At 39.1% G+C, this 16,842-nt stretch overlaps 1 protein-coding gene across 1 annotated transcript; it reads right to left on the minus strand.

Annotated features, from left to right (window-relative positions):
• Nucleotides 1-3,435: 3,435 nt before the first annotated feature.
• Nucleotides 3,436-6,751, minus strand: LOC307132169 (uncharacterized protein). The gene has a single exon (XM_079826336.1). The coding sequence runs from the start codon at nt 6,740-6,742 to the stop codon at nt 5,216-5,218; it is 1,527 nt and encodes a 508-aa protein (XP_079682462.1). The 5' UTR covers nt 6,743-6,751; the 3' UTR covers nt 3,436-5,215.
• Between the last annotated feature and the right edge of the window lie 10,091 nt (nt 6,752-16,842).

Below are 16,842 nucleotides of genomic sequence, written 5' to 3' on the forward strand. Positions count from 1 at the left end.
TAAATCACTATTGTGGAGTTTTTCTTTTGCTATTGGAGCAAATGGGGACACAAAAATATATATTTAATGTATTCTCTCATTCACCACTATAAGAGTTAACCCTATGACGACTTCAGCTTTGGAAACCCAGAAATGTGAAAAGGGTCTATGCTCTTTTCACATAATGAAATGTTCTCTGATCCCACCTGTTACATTTATTAATCAGGGTAATGACATTAAACAGTTGACTTTTACTCAGGCCAGAGTAAATCCAGCCTCAATCCAGCCAAACACCAGCACCACTGACAGATGAAGAGGAGATGGAGGAAGAATATTAACATCCAACAGGAAAAAGAATAAAGTATTTGTAGGAAATAAAGATGACTATAAAAATGTAAATAAATGTATTTAACAGCTGTGGTGGTGGTTATGGCATATATCTTGTACTACCATCTGGCATTCTTCCATTACAGTAATCCGTTTTCAGAAAGTGTGATGATGGGAATATGAGTGTCATCAATGCATCCAACCATTGGAAATCCTAAAGGAAATTCTAATTATTAGGTTACTTCTAGAGGATTATCAAGTGAACGTCAGGATCCTGTATAAAAGGACATGCCATTTTTGTCACTTTGACAGTGTCCTCATGATGAAAATATGAGCAATGAATGTTCCTGCAAAGAATGCTTTTCTTACTTTGTATTTTTGTCAAGTGGCAGATAATTTAATTTGTTTTAAGTAAACTTTGCTTACTTTAGATTTAGATTAAATTGATAATTTTTTTTATATTTATACTTGAAATATGACCAAAATACTCAGTAAGAAAAGCATTTGTGGCATTTGAATGAATTAATAAAGTATTTAAACACTGCTGGTGCTTTAAAAAGAGGGAGGAGAACGAAACAAACTCTGGGTTTACCAAAGAAAACCTGCTTCAGACCAGGTTAGGTTCACAGAGTAAGTTACCCTGGTAACTGACTCTGAGTATAAGTTACCTCTCTTTCAGAAACGGGCTTGGCTTACCCTGCTTTCTCGGGTTTGACATACCTACCATTCTGAAACAGAAAACCCAGAGTTTCCCTTATTTCAGGGTTAACCTACTCAGAGTTTTCACTTAACCTCCTTTCTGAAACGGGCCCCCGGAGCAGCTCATATACGGCACAGTTTAACCCCCTGTTGTTCCTGAAGCGGCCGGTAGGGCAGAAGGATATACGGCGGAATAACAGCATTACATCGAGACAGACTGAAACTTACACAATAAGTTATAAAGGACATAGACTTTGACTAATTGAGTGTTTTTTGTTACTTTAAATATAAACGTGAGATTAATATATCAAATAAACAGTGTAATGATCTGCACTGCTGATTAAAAGATCTGTTGATAATTCACAGTTGGTCTTCATAGCCAACGAGAGCCAATTGAATTTAGAGTTTTTCTGAAATGAAAATTAATAATACACATAATTGGATCAGATTTACAATGTAATTATGATACATCCTCTTGAGGTTTAAAAAAGTTTAGTATTTGTTGCATGTCTTCACATCATTAGAGCTTCATAAACAAATGGATAAAAAAAGAAGACAATATATTTTATTCATATGTTATGTTATATCCACTGTAGTGGACACTGAAATGAGATAATGGGATTTTCAAAACCAATCAATTTTTAGCTTTCATTATGTATTTATTTTTACCAAACTTTGTGTAAAGATGATTATCAACTATGTTATGAAAGATTTAACCATATACAGGGAGTGCAGAATTATTAGGCACGTTGATTTTCTGATCATATTTTTTTTCCAGGCACATTTGACCAATTCCAAACCACAGTAATCCTAATAACTACTATTGATTTAGTATTTAATAATGTATAAGTGATATATAATTGTTCATGAAGGCTGGAAATGAAAATCACCTTATATTCAGGTGTGCAGAATTATTAGGCATGTTTTCTTTTACAGATAAATTGAGCCAAAAAAGAGATTTAACTCAGACTGAAAAGTCAAAAAGTATTAAATGCCCATGAGAAGGATGCAATACTAATGCAATACTAGACATTGCAGTTAAGGCATGACCATTGGACAGTGAAATGCTCGTTGGGTCAGCAGGGTCAGACAAAAACAGGTGGTGAAGAAAAGACACCTGTTAACTGCAAAAGAATTAAGAATTAAGGTGAAGAATTAAGGGTGAAACCATCAGGAACCCTTTAGTCTCCAGCGCCACCATTTTCCAGAGCTGAACCTACCTGGAGTCTCCAGAAGTGCAGGTGTCAGGATCTCAGAGACTTCAGTTAGGTAAAGAATCCTAAAAAATGACCCCCACTAGATAAGAATCACAAGCTGAAGTGTTGTAAAATACATGAAGAAGGTTTTTTTATAGGCTTTATGGACAGATAGGTTGAGAGTGACTCTTGAAGGACCAGCACCACATCCTCTAGTACCACTGTTTGAAGAATTCATCTTCCAGAATCTGGCAGTACGTTTTGGGAGTTCATTTTTAGTCCATCTCTGCAAAACGGACTTCAGGTTGGTTTCACCCTTAATTCTTCACCTTAATTCTTAATTCTTTTGCAGTTAACAGGTGTCTTTTCTTCACCACCTGTTTTTGTCAGATCCTGCTGACCCAACGAGCATTTCACTGTCCAATGGTCATGCCTTAACTGCAATGTCTAGTATTGCATTAGTATTGCATCCTTCTCATGGGCATTTAATACTTTTTGACTTTTCAGTCTGAGTTAAATCTCTTTTTTGGCTCAATTTATCTGTAAAAGAAAACATGCCTAATAATTCTGCACACCTGAATATAAGGTGTTTTTCATTTCCAGCCTTCATGAACAATTATATATCACTTATACATTATTAAATACTAAATCAATAGTAGTTATTAGGATTACTGTGGTTTGGAATTGATCAAATGTGCCTGGAAAAAAAATATGATCAGAAAATCAACGTGCCTAATAATTCTGCACTCCCTGTATACCATGATATACCATTTTACTTTATGCAATATGTGGGTAAAATGGCCATAAATGTGTAGTCCCATTCAATGCAAAGTATCTATACACTGTCTAATTTGCATATTACTGTGTTCTTGGGGCAACATGTAATGAAAAAAGAAGTGTAATAATTGGCATATATATACAGTATATATTGATCAATAATACAGTGGTACTGGTATCTGACAACAACAAGTACCGCTAAAAATTTGCTTATAATCTTTAGACATAAATACGTGTGCATATAAAATGAATAAAATAGGTTGTAGAATATGGAAACAACTGTCAAGGGTAATATATAAACTGAAATAAAGAGATAGCAGTCACTGAACAGCTTTAAGAAAGTTTCAAAGAGAGGACCAGGCATGCCAGGCTGGTGATGTTTATTATCAGTACTATCAAATGATGCATATTTTCAGTTCTCATAAGAATTATGAAACTGCAACTGGTCATTAAAGTTTTCAAGGTTACAAAATCTTTATTTTTTTTAGGCAAGGCAAGTTTATTTGTATAGCACATTTCATACACAGTGGCAAGTCAAAGTGCTTTACACAGAAATTAAATTAAAATATTCATAGGTGAATAAAATAAAAATATAGTATAACCCCTATCTGGAGTGGAAGAAAATGGAGAGTCAGATTTATTATAAAAATATTTGTCAAGTAACTGTGCATTTAAACATTTCCCTTACAGTCTGAAAAGTTTTAAACATTGGTAAAGACAAAAATGAAAATTGTGTCCTCATTTACTCACACTCATGTTGTTACAAACCCTTAAGAACACACTTTCAGAACACACATTTATTAATATTCTCTCTTCATTTTTGTCTATCCAGGCAGTGTTTTAGCATCAAGTGCATAAAGACATTGTTAAATATGATTTGAATCCATATGCACTTTTTGAACAGGGATATTTTGGTTCAGTGGACTTTCGGTGGATGGACAAAAATTATGAGAGATTAAAAATATCATAAATTCTGATGAACAAAAGTCATATGTGTTTGGAAACAGTTAATAACAGATGTTTAATTTTTGGATGAACTATTCTTTTAACTTTATTGAGATATGAAAACTTACAGAGGTGTTTGTGTGACATCAAAGAGGACGATGTTATCATCCAATCATTTTAATTGTAGGAGAAAATTGGTTCATTTTGAGTTTATTGGCATATTTTTGTCTTCCATGTTTAAACTCTACATTGTCTCAAGGCCACAATTTGTAGATTTTAAAGCCGGAAGACGAAATGATTGGCGTGTTGTTATCCTATGAGAAGACACTTGAATTTCTGAATTAATCACAGGATTGGGCTATTTTAACCATGCTTTTAATACCTTTCTGCAGCCTTGATAGTGTTACTTAAATAGCCATCAAAATATTATTTCTGCAGCCCATTTAATATGTTTAATTAATTTGAATTACTATTATTTAAAATAAAATAAAAATTATCTTTAATGAATTGCACTTGTAACGCAATAAATGTGTTATTTGAAGCACCAAGTTATGTTCAAAAGCTGATTTTCTCTATTTTGATGGCTAACTATAACTTTTATAAATGGATTTGTATGGATCATTGTGGTTTTTCTTTGTTTCACCCACTACTGCTGAGGTCCTGAGGAATTTTTATGGCAGTCACAGATCAGGACATTAGGGATCAGTCTCTAGATGGGTGAAGGGCAGAAACTGTATGTGCACCAATGAGAAGTCCTGTCCTTCCTAAGCTTGGTACGAGAGGTCTTCTTCTTGCCCTCTACGAGGTGTCTGGCATCTTTATCTGATGACACTGGACAGTTTGTTTGTGTTAGTCCACCAAGATCCAATCAAAATGTAGCAAACCTTTGTCCAAAGAGGGGCCCGGCCATAAACTGGGCCCTGGAAAGTGCTGTCCACTACATTCTTTAATTATGAGAAACACAACTTCATCAGCCATCAACAATGGTCTAGGCCACTGCCACCACCTTCTGGAACAACTGATTAGCACAAATAGAGGCACGTGATATAATTCAGGCAGTCATTGCTGTAGTTTTAACATTATTATGAAGTCATAAAAGATCTCAATCTCTATGATTCTCTTGAAAAGTACTTTGTAGGCTTCTTCAAGGTCAATCGTGATATAAAATCGACCGACACCCCTACAATCAACCAACAAAATGTCACTCATCATGGCTGTTAGGAAACTAAATGGTTTCTTCACCGCATGGATCCTCATGTGCTTCTTCAGGAGTGAAACTCTTTCCGGATCGATCACTCGTGCGGCTTCTCTCTGGTGTGGATCCTCTCATGTCTTTTCAGATGTGTTGACACACTGTATCTCTTGTCACAGTGTGAACACTTGTAAGGTTTTTCTCCAGTGTGAATCCTCTGGTGTATTTTTAAATGGCTTACTGAAATAAAAGTCTTCTCACACTCAAAGCACATGTACTCTTTAACACCAGTGTGTATTTTCTGATGTAGTTGTAAACTTTGCAGCAGTGAGAAACTCTTCCCACACACAGAACATGAATGTGGCTTCTCCTTCGTATGAACTGTCAGGTGTTTCTTCAGGTTTGATGAAAAAGGAAATGTTTTCCCGCAGTGATCACAATAGAACGGCTTCTCTCCGGTGTGGATCTTCATGTGAGCATTAAGATTTTGTCTGTGAGTGAATCTCTTTTCACACCGATCACACATGAACGGCTTCTCTCCAGTGTGAACTCTCTTGTGAAGCTCAAGACTTGGTTTTAGTTTGAAGCTCTTCCCGCATTGATCACATGAGAACGGCTTCTCTCCGGTGTGGATCCTCATGTGAGCATTAAGATTGTATTTGTTTGAGAATCTCTTTTCACACTGATCACACTTGCATGGCTTCTCTCCGGTGTGGATCCTCATGTGACTCTTAAGGTATCTTGAATCCATGAATCTCTTCCCACACTGATCACATGAGAACGGCTTCTCTCCGGTGTGGATCCTCATGTGTGCTTTAAGGTTTGCTGATTCTGTGAAACTCTTCCCACATTGGTCACATGCGTGTGGTTTCTCTCCAGTGTGGATTTTCATGTGTCTTTTAAGTTTATCAGATTTCATGAAGCTCTTCCCACATTCATCACATGAGAACGGTCTCTCTCCAGTGTGAACTCTCAAGTGATGATCAAGAGTGTGTTTGTTTGAGAATCTCATTTCACACTGATCACAGATGAACGGCTTTTCTCCGGTGTGGATCCTCATGTGACTTTTAAGGTGTGATGAAGTCGTGAAACTCTTCTCACATTTATCACATGTGTGCGGCTTCTCTCCAGTGTGGCTCCTCATGTGAATCTTAAGGTGTATTTTTTGGGTGAAGCTCTTCTGACATTGATCACAGGTGAACGGCTTCTGTCCAGCATGAATTCTCATGTGACCCTCAAGACTTTGTTTGTATGGAAAACTCTTCCCACACTGATCACATGAGAACGGCTTCTCTCCAGAGTGGATCATCATGTGATGTTTAAGATGTAATTTTAGTGCGAAGCTGGTCCCACACTGATCACATGTGTATGGCTTCTCTCCAGTGTGGATCGTCATGTGTTTCGTAAGATTTGGTTTTTGTGTGAAGCTCATCCCGCACTGATCACATGAGTACGGCTTCTCTCCAGTGTGGATTCTCATGTGAAGCTCAAGATTATATTTCCTTGGGAAACTCATTCCACACTGAGTGCAGGTGAAAGATTCCTTGGCTCTTCTTTTCTTTATAAATGTGTTTTTAGTCTTTGAGCGATTCAAAGGCTTTTCTCCAGGTTTGACATGTTCCTCCATTTCACTCAGTTCTTCCCTCTCCTTATTCTCTTCCATCACGTCTGAAATCAAAGAAAAAATAATTAAAAGAGAGCAATATGAAGTGAAAAGACATAATAGTGAGCCCTGATGTAATATTCGTAACATTTGTCTGTCTAGTTAATGCTGTACAGTTAGTGGAACACTAGAGACCTTAAACCCAAGTGATAGTGTCCATAGGGGGCGAGACGTTGTTCAACTCAGCTGAAATTTATTAGAAGACGTTTGGGCATCGATCAGGAGACGCCCCAGGTAAATTTAAGTCAGATTTGTAGGGGAATTTCTACTACAATCTTCAGATTATTTTAAAAACATAATGGGCACAAATCCCATGTTTCTGTAGTGAGAAATATACTGATATTAACATGAGTGATATTAACATGAAACAATATACAATACAATATTTCTTAAAACTGTGACCCCCAGGAAGTGACATCATGTGACAACAGCAACTCAGCCACAAAGTGGTAGTCCATGTAAAATCACAGAGCAGGGGTCAGCGCATGATGAGGGTCACACTTTCTGCAGAGTCAATAGCTCCAGACCTCCAAACTTCTGTGGCCTTCAGATGAGCTCAAGATCAGTGTGTAGAGCTTCATGGAATGGGTTTCCATGGCCGAGCAGCTCATCCAAGCCTTACATCACCAAGTGCAATGCAAACCGAGGGATGCAGTGGGGTAAAGCGCGCCGCCACTGGACTCTAGAGCAGTGGAGACGTGTTCTCTGAGTGACCAATCACGCTTCTCTGTCTGACAATCCCATGGACGAGTCTGGGATTGACGGTTGCCAGGAGAACGGGACTTGCCTGACTGCATTGTGCCAAGTGTAAAGTTTGTTTTTCAGGGGTTGGGCTTGGCCCCTTAGTTCCGGTGAAAGGATCTCTTAATGCTTCACCAAGACATTTTGTACAATTTGATGTACAAACTCCCAACTTTGTGGGACCAGTTTGGGGACGGCCCCTTCCCGGTTTATGTATTTCCCAGCCACTGCGCACCATTATTTTTAATGGAAAGAGACGTGCGTGTTATCCAAGCACTGATGGCAAGGAAAGCACCTTATACTTGAGCGGCACAGGTGTTATGATAAATTGTGACCTTTTATATTCTATAGTTTTTTATGAGTTTAATAAAGAACTCTGTCTCGTCTTCTGTTTCGTTTTGTATAAATTGTATTTTAATTTTGATCAATGTTTAATACACTATTTGCCTGTATATTTACTAAATAAGAAGCAAACCAAGATCGCCGGGAATGGATTGACGTGTGTAACTGGGCTGTTTCCGCAGCCTTTGAGTAAGGCTGAAACTATAGCGTCTTTCTGTTTTAATACATTTCTTGAATATGTCTTAATTATAGTAGGCCTAAGATAGTTATGATATTTGTGGCTGCACTGAGGTCTGTCATTAGCTTACTAGGTTAAAGTTACGCCACTGCCCTTATTATAAAATATATGTTGTTTTAACAACATAAGATCTCGTTATTACTTGAGTGGAAAAAATAATATGTACCCAGCTAACAAAAAAAATGTCCCCAGAACGTCCCCTAAATGGCCTCAGCGAACGTCCCCCAGACGTCCATGTGTAGGGTCCTCTTGACGTCCCGCGAACGGCCTCAAAGACGTCCTCCCTATGCCATGCTACGCTGTCCGGCGTCCAATCATAGAGCGACTTTCGCAGGTCTATTAACATTCAATGGGCTCAGGCAACCGCTGTAATTTTACCTGCGGGTGTCGCTGTTGGACAGTGTTACTTTATAAAAACAGTGATTTTTATACTTTTTAATGTAAAATATATATATATATATATATATATATATATATAAAACATAAACGTTTTATTTTTGTAATGTTATATATAATATTATATATGTCTCTTTCAGTTTTTTTTGAAGAGACACTGCCCCTCTTGACAGCCTACATTTGGAATAATAGCTTTGATTAATGAAGAAAGGTTTCTAAATCGTGATTGTTTTTTCCTGCTGTCGAGACACAGGCCTTCACTGAATGACCCATATGGCTCGCAAGCCTAGAGGTTCCTGACCGCTGTTGTAAGCAGACAGTTTGGTCACAATTATGAATATGGGATTACAGATACAAACTTATTGTATTTTACAATGAGCAGAATAATTACAACAAAAAGAAAAAAAAATAGAGGAGGCAGTGTCAGAATGAGCAGTCAAGCAAGACACGCACCATAGCAACACGTCATCAGATATACATGAAAGATAAACGGGAATTTTCCGACATTTGAGCGCTTGTTACTGTTTTGTACACGTTGTTATATTAATTATAATTCAAATTCGGTTTTATTTGAATTATAGTCTGATAATGCGACTAAAATAGACATACTCCACAAGTCTTAATTCGATTCGCGTTTACTTTGAGTATGACTTTAAAGGGTAACTAAACCCTAAACCAACTTTTTTTAGTTAATGATCTGTAATACTGGGGTTTTATTAGTGCTGTTCATTGATTCGAGTAAATGTTTTGACATTTGGGTATAAAGTGTTTTAATTCTACACTATATGGTGTAAAACCGCCAAAGTGCTGCCCTCTTACGGTTGAACAGTGGCGACTGCAGTTGAATTTTCCTAGTGGACGTTGTGGGTCATCAGGCACTTCCAACAGCTCACTAGCCACGCCCCTGACACAAGCTCACCACACCCTCAGAAATGTTTTCCCCAATCACATGATGAGAACGGCTTCACTCCAGTATGAGCTCTCATGTTACATGAAGTAGAAGCATTATGAATGAAATTGACTTGACTCTTGCTTTAACACTGTAATGAAGAAAATACGGTTAAATAATGCAGTGGTCAGAACACATCAGGCTTTTCTTGCCATATTATTGCCGCCCGTCATGTGTACAGATAATTTTCATGAGTTAAAATCAGAGAATCTATAGAAACTTGACATGATGTGAGTGGTGTGTTGTCGATATGATTCTGTGCTCAAGATCCAAGCAATCAAAAAATAAAATAAAATGACATTAGTGACATTCAATCGCAGATCATGTTAGTTTCGTAGGAGGATGATCTGATTTTCTGTATATGTGTACATTTCTTTTATAATGTATATAAAAATCATAAAATAAATAAACACTAAATATTTCTCACTTAGCCTAAATAATTAATACATTAAGATGACAAAACGAAAACATACTGATTTATTCAAACATCTGTTTTAATCGTAATCTCCGGGGTCAGACTAATTTTTTTCGTCAAATAAAAATAGCAGTCTATTCGCTCGCTCATTCTGCTCAGCGCTGTGCATGCTGGCACGAAAATATGTGAAGTGATATGAGAAGTAGGCAAAGGCTGTCCCCGAATAAAGTTTTTCTACTTAACTATAGTTGTTCATTTAAGGCAGGGGTCGGGAACCTTTTTGGACCAAAGAGCCATTTTTCATTTTTGGTTAAAGCATTTTTCCAAAAGAATATAAAATTATTATTTAAAAAAAAAATATATTTTTTTTTTCAATAAAATTTCAACAGTAGTATAACTAAAAACCAACAAATATGCATGTAGACTTGAAATTCAGCTTTTCCCCCGTGGTTTAATTCACAGGACCGGACACCAGTTATTTTGCCAAGAGATTTTCTTTTTTATTATTTTATATGTCAGCTTAGGAGAGAAAGACACATTTCTGGGAGATGGTCTTCATTCCAGCTTTCTCTGGTCTTCTGGACAAAAGTGTTGGGTTTTATATGCTGGAAAACTACAGTACCAGAGGAACATGTGATGTCCATTAAAACAGAATGTATAAATGTATAAGTCTCCATATACATGAAATATATAACAAACCGTTAAGTCTCCATATACATGGAATGTATAACAAACTGTTAAGTCCACATTTGCATCGAAACTTACACTACGCTCACCACTTCACACTCCAATGTATTCAAGCATACAATGATTACAAATGATTATGAATACTAATAAAAAGTAATAATACAGATACACAATATTAACTGATTATGAATACTAATAAAAAGGTAATATTGAATACTACAATTTTATCTACAATGCAGCAAACAATAAATATGGAATATGCAATTTGGAATTAATTGTGCAGGGCTTTCACTGTGAGGTAGAGTTATAAATTAATGTGGGTGAATACACGCAGTGCTTACATCGACTGTGTTTATGTGAATACTCGACTTGGCATTTTGATATATTTCTGTGTTTATTTGGCCGTTTAGCGCGTTCCGCATTGCGCTCGGAGCGCGCACACAGCATCCTGTCAGTAATTCAGTTGTCTTTCGCGACTTATCGCTCTTTTATTATTTATTTCTATCAAATCTGCGCGGATTTTCATAAATACAACACATTTATTTATCACAAGGGTCTCTGCGGCAAAAGCGAAAGTACCAGCGGGTGAAACAGCGATTTAGGCGGCGAGATTTGTGCGATTAGCTCGATTGAGGTGGCGAGATTTGCGCGTTTGAGGCGGCGAGATTTGCGCGATTGAGGCGGCGAGATTTGTGCGATTCGCGCGATTGAGGCGGCGAGATTTGTGCGATTCTCGTGATTGAGGCGGCGAGATTTGTGCGATTCGCGTGATTGAGACGGCGAGATTTGTGCGATTCTCGCGATTGAGGCGGCGAGATTTGTGCGATTCGCGCGTTTGAGGCGGCGAGATTTGTGCGATTCGCGCGTTTGAGGCGGCAAGATTTGTGCGTTTCGCGAGATTTGTGCGATTGAGGCGGCGAGATTTGTGCGATTTGCGCGAATGAGGAGGCAAGATTTGTGCGATTCTCGCGATTGAGGCGGCGAGATTTGTGCGATCCGCGCGAATGAGGCGGCGAGATTTGTGCGATTCGCGCGATTTAGGCGGCGAGATTTGTGCGATTCGCGCGATTGAGACGGCGAGATTTGCGCGATTGAGGCGGCGAGATTTGCGCGATTGAGGCGGCGAGATTTGCGCGATTGAGGCGGCGAGATTTGTGCGATTCACGCGATTGAGGCGGCGAGATTTGTGCGATTCGCGAGATTTGTGCGATTGAGGCGGCGAGATGTGCGATTTGCGCGATTGAGGCGGCGAGATTTGTGCGATTCACGCGATTGAGGCGGCGAGATTTGTGCGATTCGCGAGATTTGTGCGATTCGCGCGAATGAGGCAGCGAGATTTGTTTAAAATGGCTTATTTAACCCTTGTATGGTGTTCGGGTCTGTTGGACCCGTTTTCATTTTTTATCAATAGAAAAATGATACGACTAATTATTTTTTCAAACTGAGACTCATTGGCCTTGGCTTATTTTCTGTGAGGAATATATATCAGAACTAATTTTCAATTACCCCCCCCCCCCCCCCCCCCTAACCCCACACACACATTTATATGACACACAGGATGTTCGGGTCTATTGGACCCGGGGCTAATAAAAGTGTGGAAATTGTAGGTCCTGTGTACCTTTACTCTGTCCTCCTCCTGTCAGGGCCAGCTGTTAGTGTGTGTATGTTCATTTATATGGTTTATGAGGATGATGACATGGGTATTACAATGTAAACATGGTTTATGACGACATCTGTGTCCTCATACTAAAACATACTAAATGGTGTTTTTTGAAATTCAAAAAATGCCAAAAGTTTTCTGTGATTGGTAGGTTTAGGGGTAGGGTTAGTGTAGGGCGATAGATTATACCGTTTGTACATTAGAAAAAACATTATGCCTATGGAAAGTAACCATACACCACATATCCAAGTGTGTTTGTGTGTGTGTGTGTGTGTGTGTGTGTGTGTGTGTGTGTGTGTGTGTGTGTGTGTGTGTGTGTGTGTGTGTGTGTGTGTGTGTGTGTGAGAGAGAGATTGTGTGTAAGTGTGAGAGAGTGCAGGAGTGAGTTTTGTTTCTACCCCTACCGTTCCCACACGAGGTTGCAACTGTTAAATGTGATCTAACAAAGGTAAAGAGAAAATATTAACCATATATGCTGTTTACATTGCTTGTAATTGGGATGAAGTAAACATCTGTTGAGTATTTTAACATAAAATGTTTGATTGTGTTAAAAATAGTCATTAGTGACTGCAGTCTTTCATAATTTATCACCGGAGATCATTTAATATCATGTTTCTGTACCCATTCCTACTTAAGACTACAATTAATATAAAGCTAAATTAATAATTTAGATGATTTAGTTGAATTGATGACAGTCAATAGGTGTGTTGGACATCGGCTAAGTTTTTTATCAATTTTATTTTTGAGTGAGTTGAGTGAAATTGAGTGAGCACATAAAACTTCTGTTCCACACTGAAGTGCGCTGGTTATCCCGTGGCAAGGTCCTGTCTCGTCTCTTTGAACTGTGCGATGAAGTAAAATGATTTCTGCACCAAGCTGATGAACTGTATGATCGACTTCATGACTTTATCTTGCAGATATTTTCAGCACGCTCAATACGCTCAACTTAGCACTGCAAGGAAAAGCGGTCACAGCCTTCACTGTACAGGACAAAGTTAAAGGGGCCCGTACCAAATTAAAGCTCTGGTGCGCACGTATCGATCGCCGTTTCCCCACTCTAGCGGACTTTCTTCTCGAAACTGAAGAGACCCTGGGTGACGGCATTATCACAGCCATAGGCGTCGATTTCAGGGGGGACGCGTACCCACTAGATTTCGTCATGAGTCCTTTTGTACCCACCACTTTTTCTTTCTTTTTTTTAAACCTCGAGTTAAATTTTACGGTGAAGCATTGCTGCCACACACATATAATTTTTTCCACTCAATTGTGTCGTAATAACGAGATCTTATGTGGTTTTAACGACATCTTCTCATGATAACGAGATCTTTTGTCGTTTTAACGACATCTCTTGCTTCGGGCCTTTTTAGGCTATAGGACGGCGCTATGCAACACGCATCGCCGCAAATGAGTAAAGCAAGCCAACACGCAAACTGCCACAAGTGAAGCTGAAAATAAGCTAAGTCTGAGATGCTCAAAAGCACAATCATCTTCATTAAAGCTAATGAGACTAAAGGCTCTTACCAGTGTTTAGGTCGCTCGTTCTCATACTGCGGTCTTTGATGTTGAAATGAGCTGAATAAAATGCTCATATCTGTTGCTTTCGTTGACATGAACTCCGTCAAATGTGCATATAGCGCGTGAATTGAAGATCGGATTTATATTCATTTCGCGGAGAGGTGTAAGGCAAGACAACCTGCATGTTTTTTTAATTATTTGTTTAGATTGTGTAGCCCGTTTCATTTGCGCGCGCCGTTGCGATCTGCCTGCCTCATCTTGTCAAAAATGCCTTTTTACTGTAATGGTGGTGATAGAGGCTAAACGTTTAAACAATGCTTTAAGTGTTTATATGGATTTTATAAGCAAGACAAGTCAAGTGTTGATTTCAGAGGCTAAATTGTTGGGTTAACTCACTGTTGCTTGGTCGTCACTTTAAAGAGCACCTATCATGGCATTTAAAATGTTCCAAATATTGTTTTAGAAGTCCCCAACAACAGTTTTGCATGCATGCAATGACAAAAAAGACTTTAGTTTTCTTATAATATGCATTTATTTTTACCTGTTTTGACAGTGATTCTCAAATGATTCCTTTAGTGATTCACTTTTCAAAACCCCGCCTTTACGTGACGCTAATCTGTGGTGATTGGTCCGATGACCCAGTCAGTTGTGATTGGTATAGTCTGCAGATATTTTCGGAAACGGAACGCCCATCAAAGTCTTATAATGACAGTAATTTGTTAATATGTGTCAGGAGTTATGAATATGAAAACCGCGTCGGTACTGTTTGATTGTAATATGAGCCTCAGCTGATCTCATTCATAAAAAAACTCCTCACGAAGACTCGCGACAAATCAACATCCCTCAGGGCTTTTAGTTCAAAAGTGTGCAAATGAGGAGACATATTGATAGATTCTCATATGTCTGTGTCAAATTTCTAAACAGGAGTATTTTTTATTCAATACTTCCTCAAAATGGGCAGAAATAGCCTAATCATGAGCGATTGAGTCTCTTATGTGTTGTTTTCAATTCATACTGGCAGCCGGAGGGCGCTCTGTGCACATGTAATCCATATATGGTACAGACAGACGAAGAAGATACCATGTGCCATAATAAAAGTCCATAATAAAAGCTTCCTGAGATCGCGAAACATACATTTGACGACTAATAATAAACACTCAATCGCGACGATGTATGGTTTGTCTTCAAGCCACTTAGTCTTCAAATGCTCATCCTTGGGCAGATGAAAAAAGTTTGCTTTTGAGTCGCACTTCAGAACACAGCGTCTCGTGGCCATGATGTTTTATAGTTTTCACTGGCGTCTTGGAGCGCAATAAGTGGGCGTATCGTATTCAAATAACTTGACAAGTTGACGTCATCTAGTCAGAGAAAAAGCTTCGGTCTTCTAACGATTCTTAAAAATGACTCCGAGTCGACTCTTACTTTTGAAAGAAAATAACTATATATACGGTGCACTGTCATATTTCAAGCTATCACAGGATGTTTTTGTTCACTTAGATCTATGTTACACACTACATGAAAGGTAAATTTCAAAATTCCATGATAGGTGCTCTTTAAAAAGCAAAAACTTTAGTTTAACAAACAAAAAAATGCTTCAAACATTTTTCTAAATTAACTTAATAAAGAAACCAAACAAAATATAACTACTTTGACATTAAAAACAAAACTGAACTATTTTAATGGCTACAACTTATGTGTAAAAAAAAAACACAGGCTCTGATAACGAAGTGGTAAAAAAATTGCAAAAATGAAAAATATTAAAGAATTTGCGAGGTGCTTTCGTCGGCATGAGTAAGATAGGCTATAAGACCCGCAATATGTCTCTCAGCTGACATTTTTATTTATTTACATTAGTAAGCTACAGGACATAGTCTTTCAAAACATGACCTGCGCGAAAGAGAGAAAAATAATAATGCATCATGTACCAGCACTTCTGAAAATGCACTTCTGAATGCGTCTCTGTCCCCAGCACATCTCAAACCAAACTGAGCCCATGATCACAGCCATAAAGGAACATCTACAAGCCCTTCACATGCAGCTGGGAAAATACTTTCCAGAGCTAGATGTGGACTTTGAGTGGAACAGAAATCCATTGGCGACATCATTGAGCAATGTACCAAGCTCTCAATACAAGAAGGCAATAATCCTGTGGACATAGCTTATCCTTCCTATTTTGTTGTTTCTGGAGGGCATGTTTGAGTGGAAGATAAAGTGGTCCTTGGGCTGATAAAGTTTGAGAAACACTGCTCTAGGGTCATGGGAACCATACGAATAACCCCCTATTTGTCTTTCTTCACCCATTCCCCCTCCAAATAATGGTGGAAAACTGTTGAAAGTGTCACAGGTCGGGGCGGGCCAACCCAGACTGCACCCACCCCTGAAAAACCCGGGAACCACCTCGAGGAACGTGTCAAGGACCAGACAGACAAGAGAATAAAATAATACAGTTTATTTCTTATTTTAAAAGGTCAATGAATTGGATAAGTCCTAATTAAAATCTTCTTCTTGCCACCAGGACAGTTCAAGAGTCTACAGACCTCCCGGGACGGGAGGGGAGGGACGCTCGGGACGGACCGGAGGCTCGCCGGAGGGGAATCAGGGGGGAATCCCCGCGCCGTCCAGGTAGGTCACAGGGTAAGTATTCCTCTACGGGACTCAAGAGGGGAGGCCGTGGTCATACGAACCCCATTCAGACTGGAACCAGGTAAGTATGCCGATGCGAGGGCGAAGCGAGTCACTGGGGTTACTCCGGAGGGAGGTACTCAGAGGTGGGGGCAAGCGAGCCACTCTCTTCTTCTTCTGAGCAGGGTAAAGGCTTCCAAATAGGGCGTGTGGGGACCACCAGGCGGGGGGACACTTTGAGCGGGGCGCTCACGTCAGCTGAACACTGGGACAGACACAGCACAGTTTCGACGGTTCAACAGTATGTGAAGCTTTTCAACTGATATACCTTCTCTCCTTTCAAACGGGGTCAAGGCTTCCAATAGGGGCGTGTGGAGACCACCAGGCGGGGAGGACACTTTGGGCAGAACGCTCCACTTCAGCTGAGCACTGGAACGGTACAGCAAGGTCTCAACGGTTCAACAGTATGTGAAGCTTTTCAACTGATATACCTTCTCTC

The sequence above is a fragment of the Gobio gobio genome (genome assembly GCF_949357685.1).
Source record: "Gobio gobio genome assembly, chromosome: 1".
NCBI classification, from domain to species: Eukaryota; Metazoa; Chordata; class Actinopteri; order Cypriniformes; family Gobionidae; genus Gobio; species Gobio gobio.

Excerpts from the sequence above, each read along its gene's own strand:
- LOC307132169 (XM_079826336.1), bottom strand. The coding sequence starts at position 6,742 with ATGGAGGAACATGTCAAACCTGGAGAAAAGCCTTTGAATCGCTCAAAG.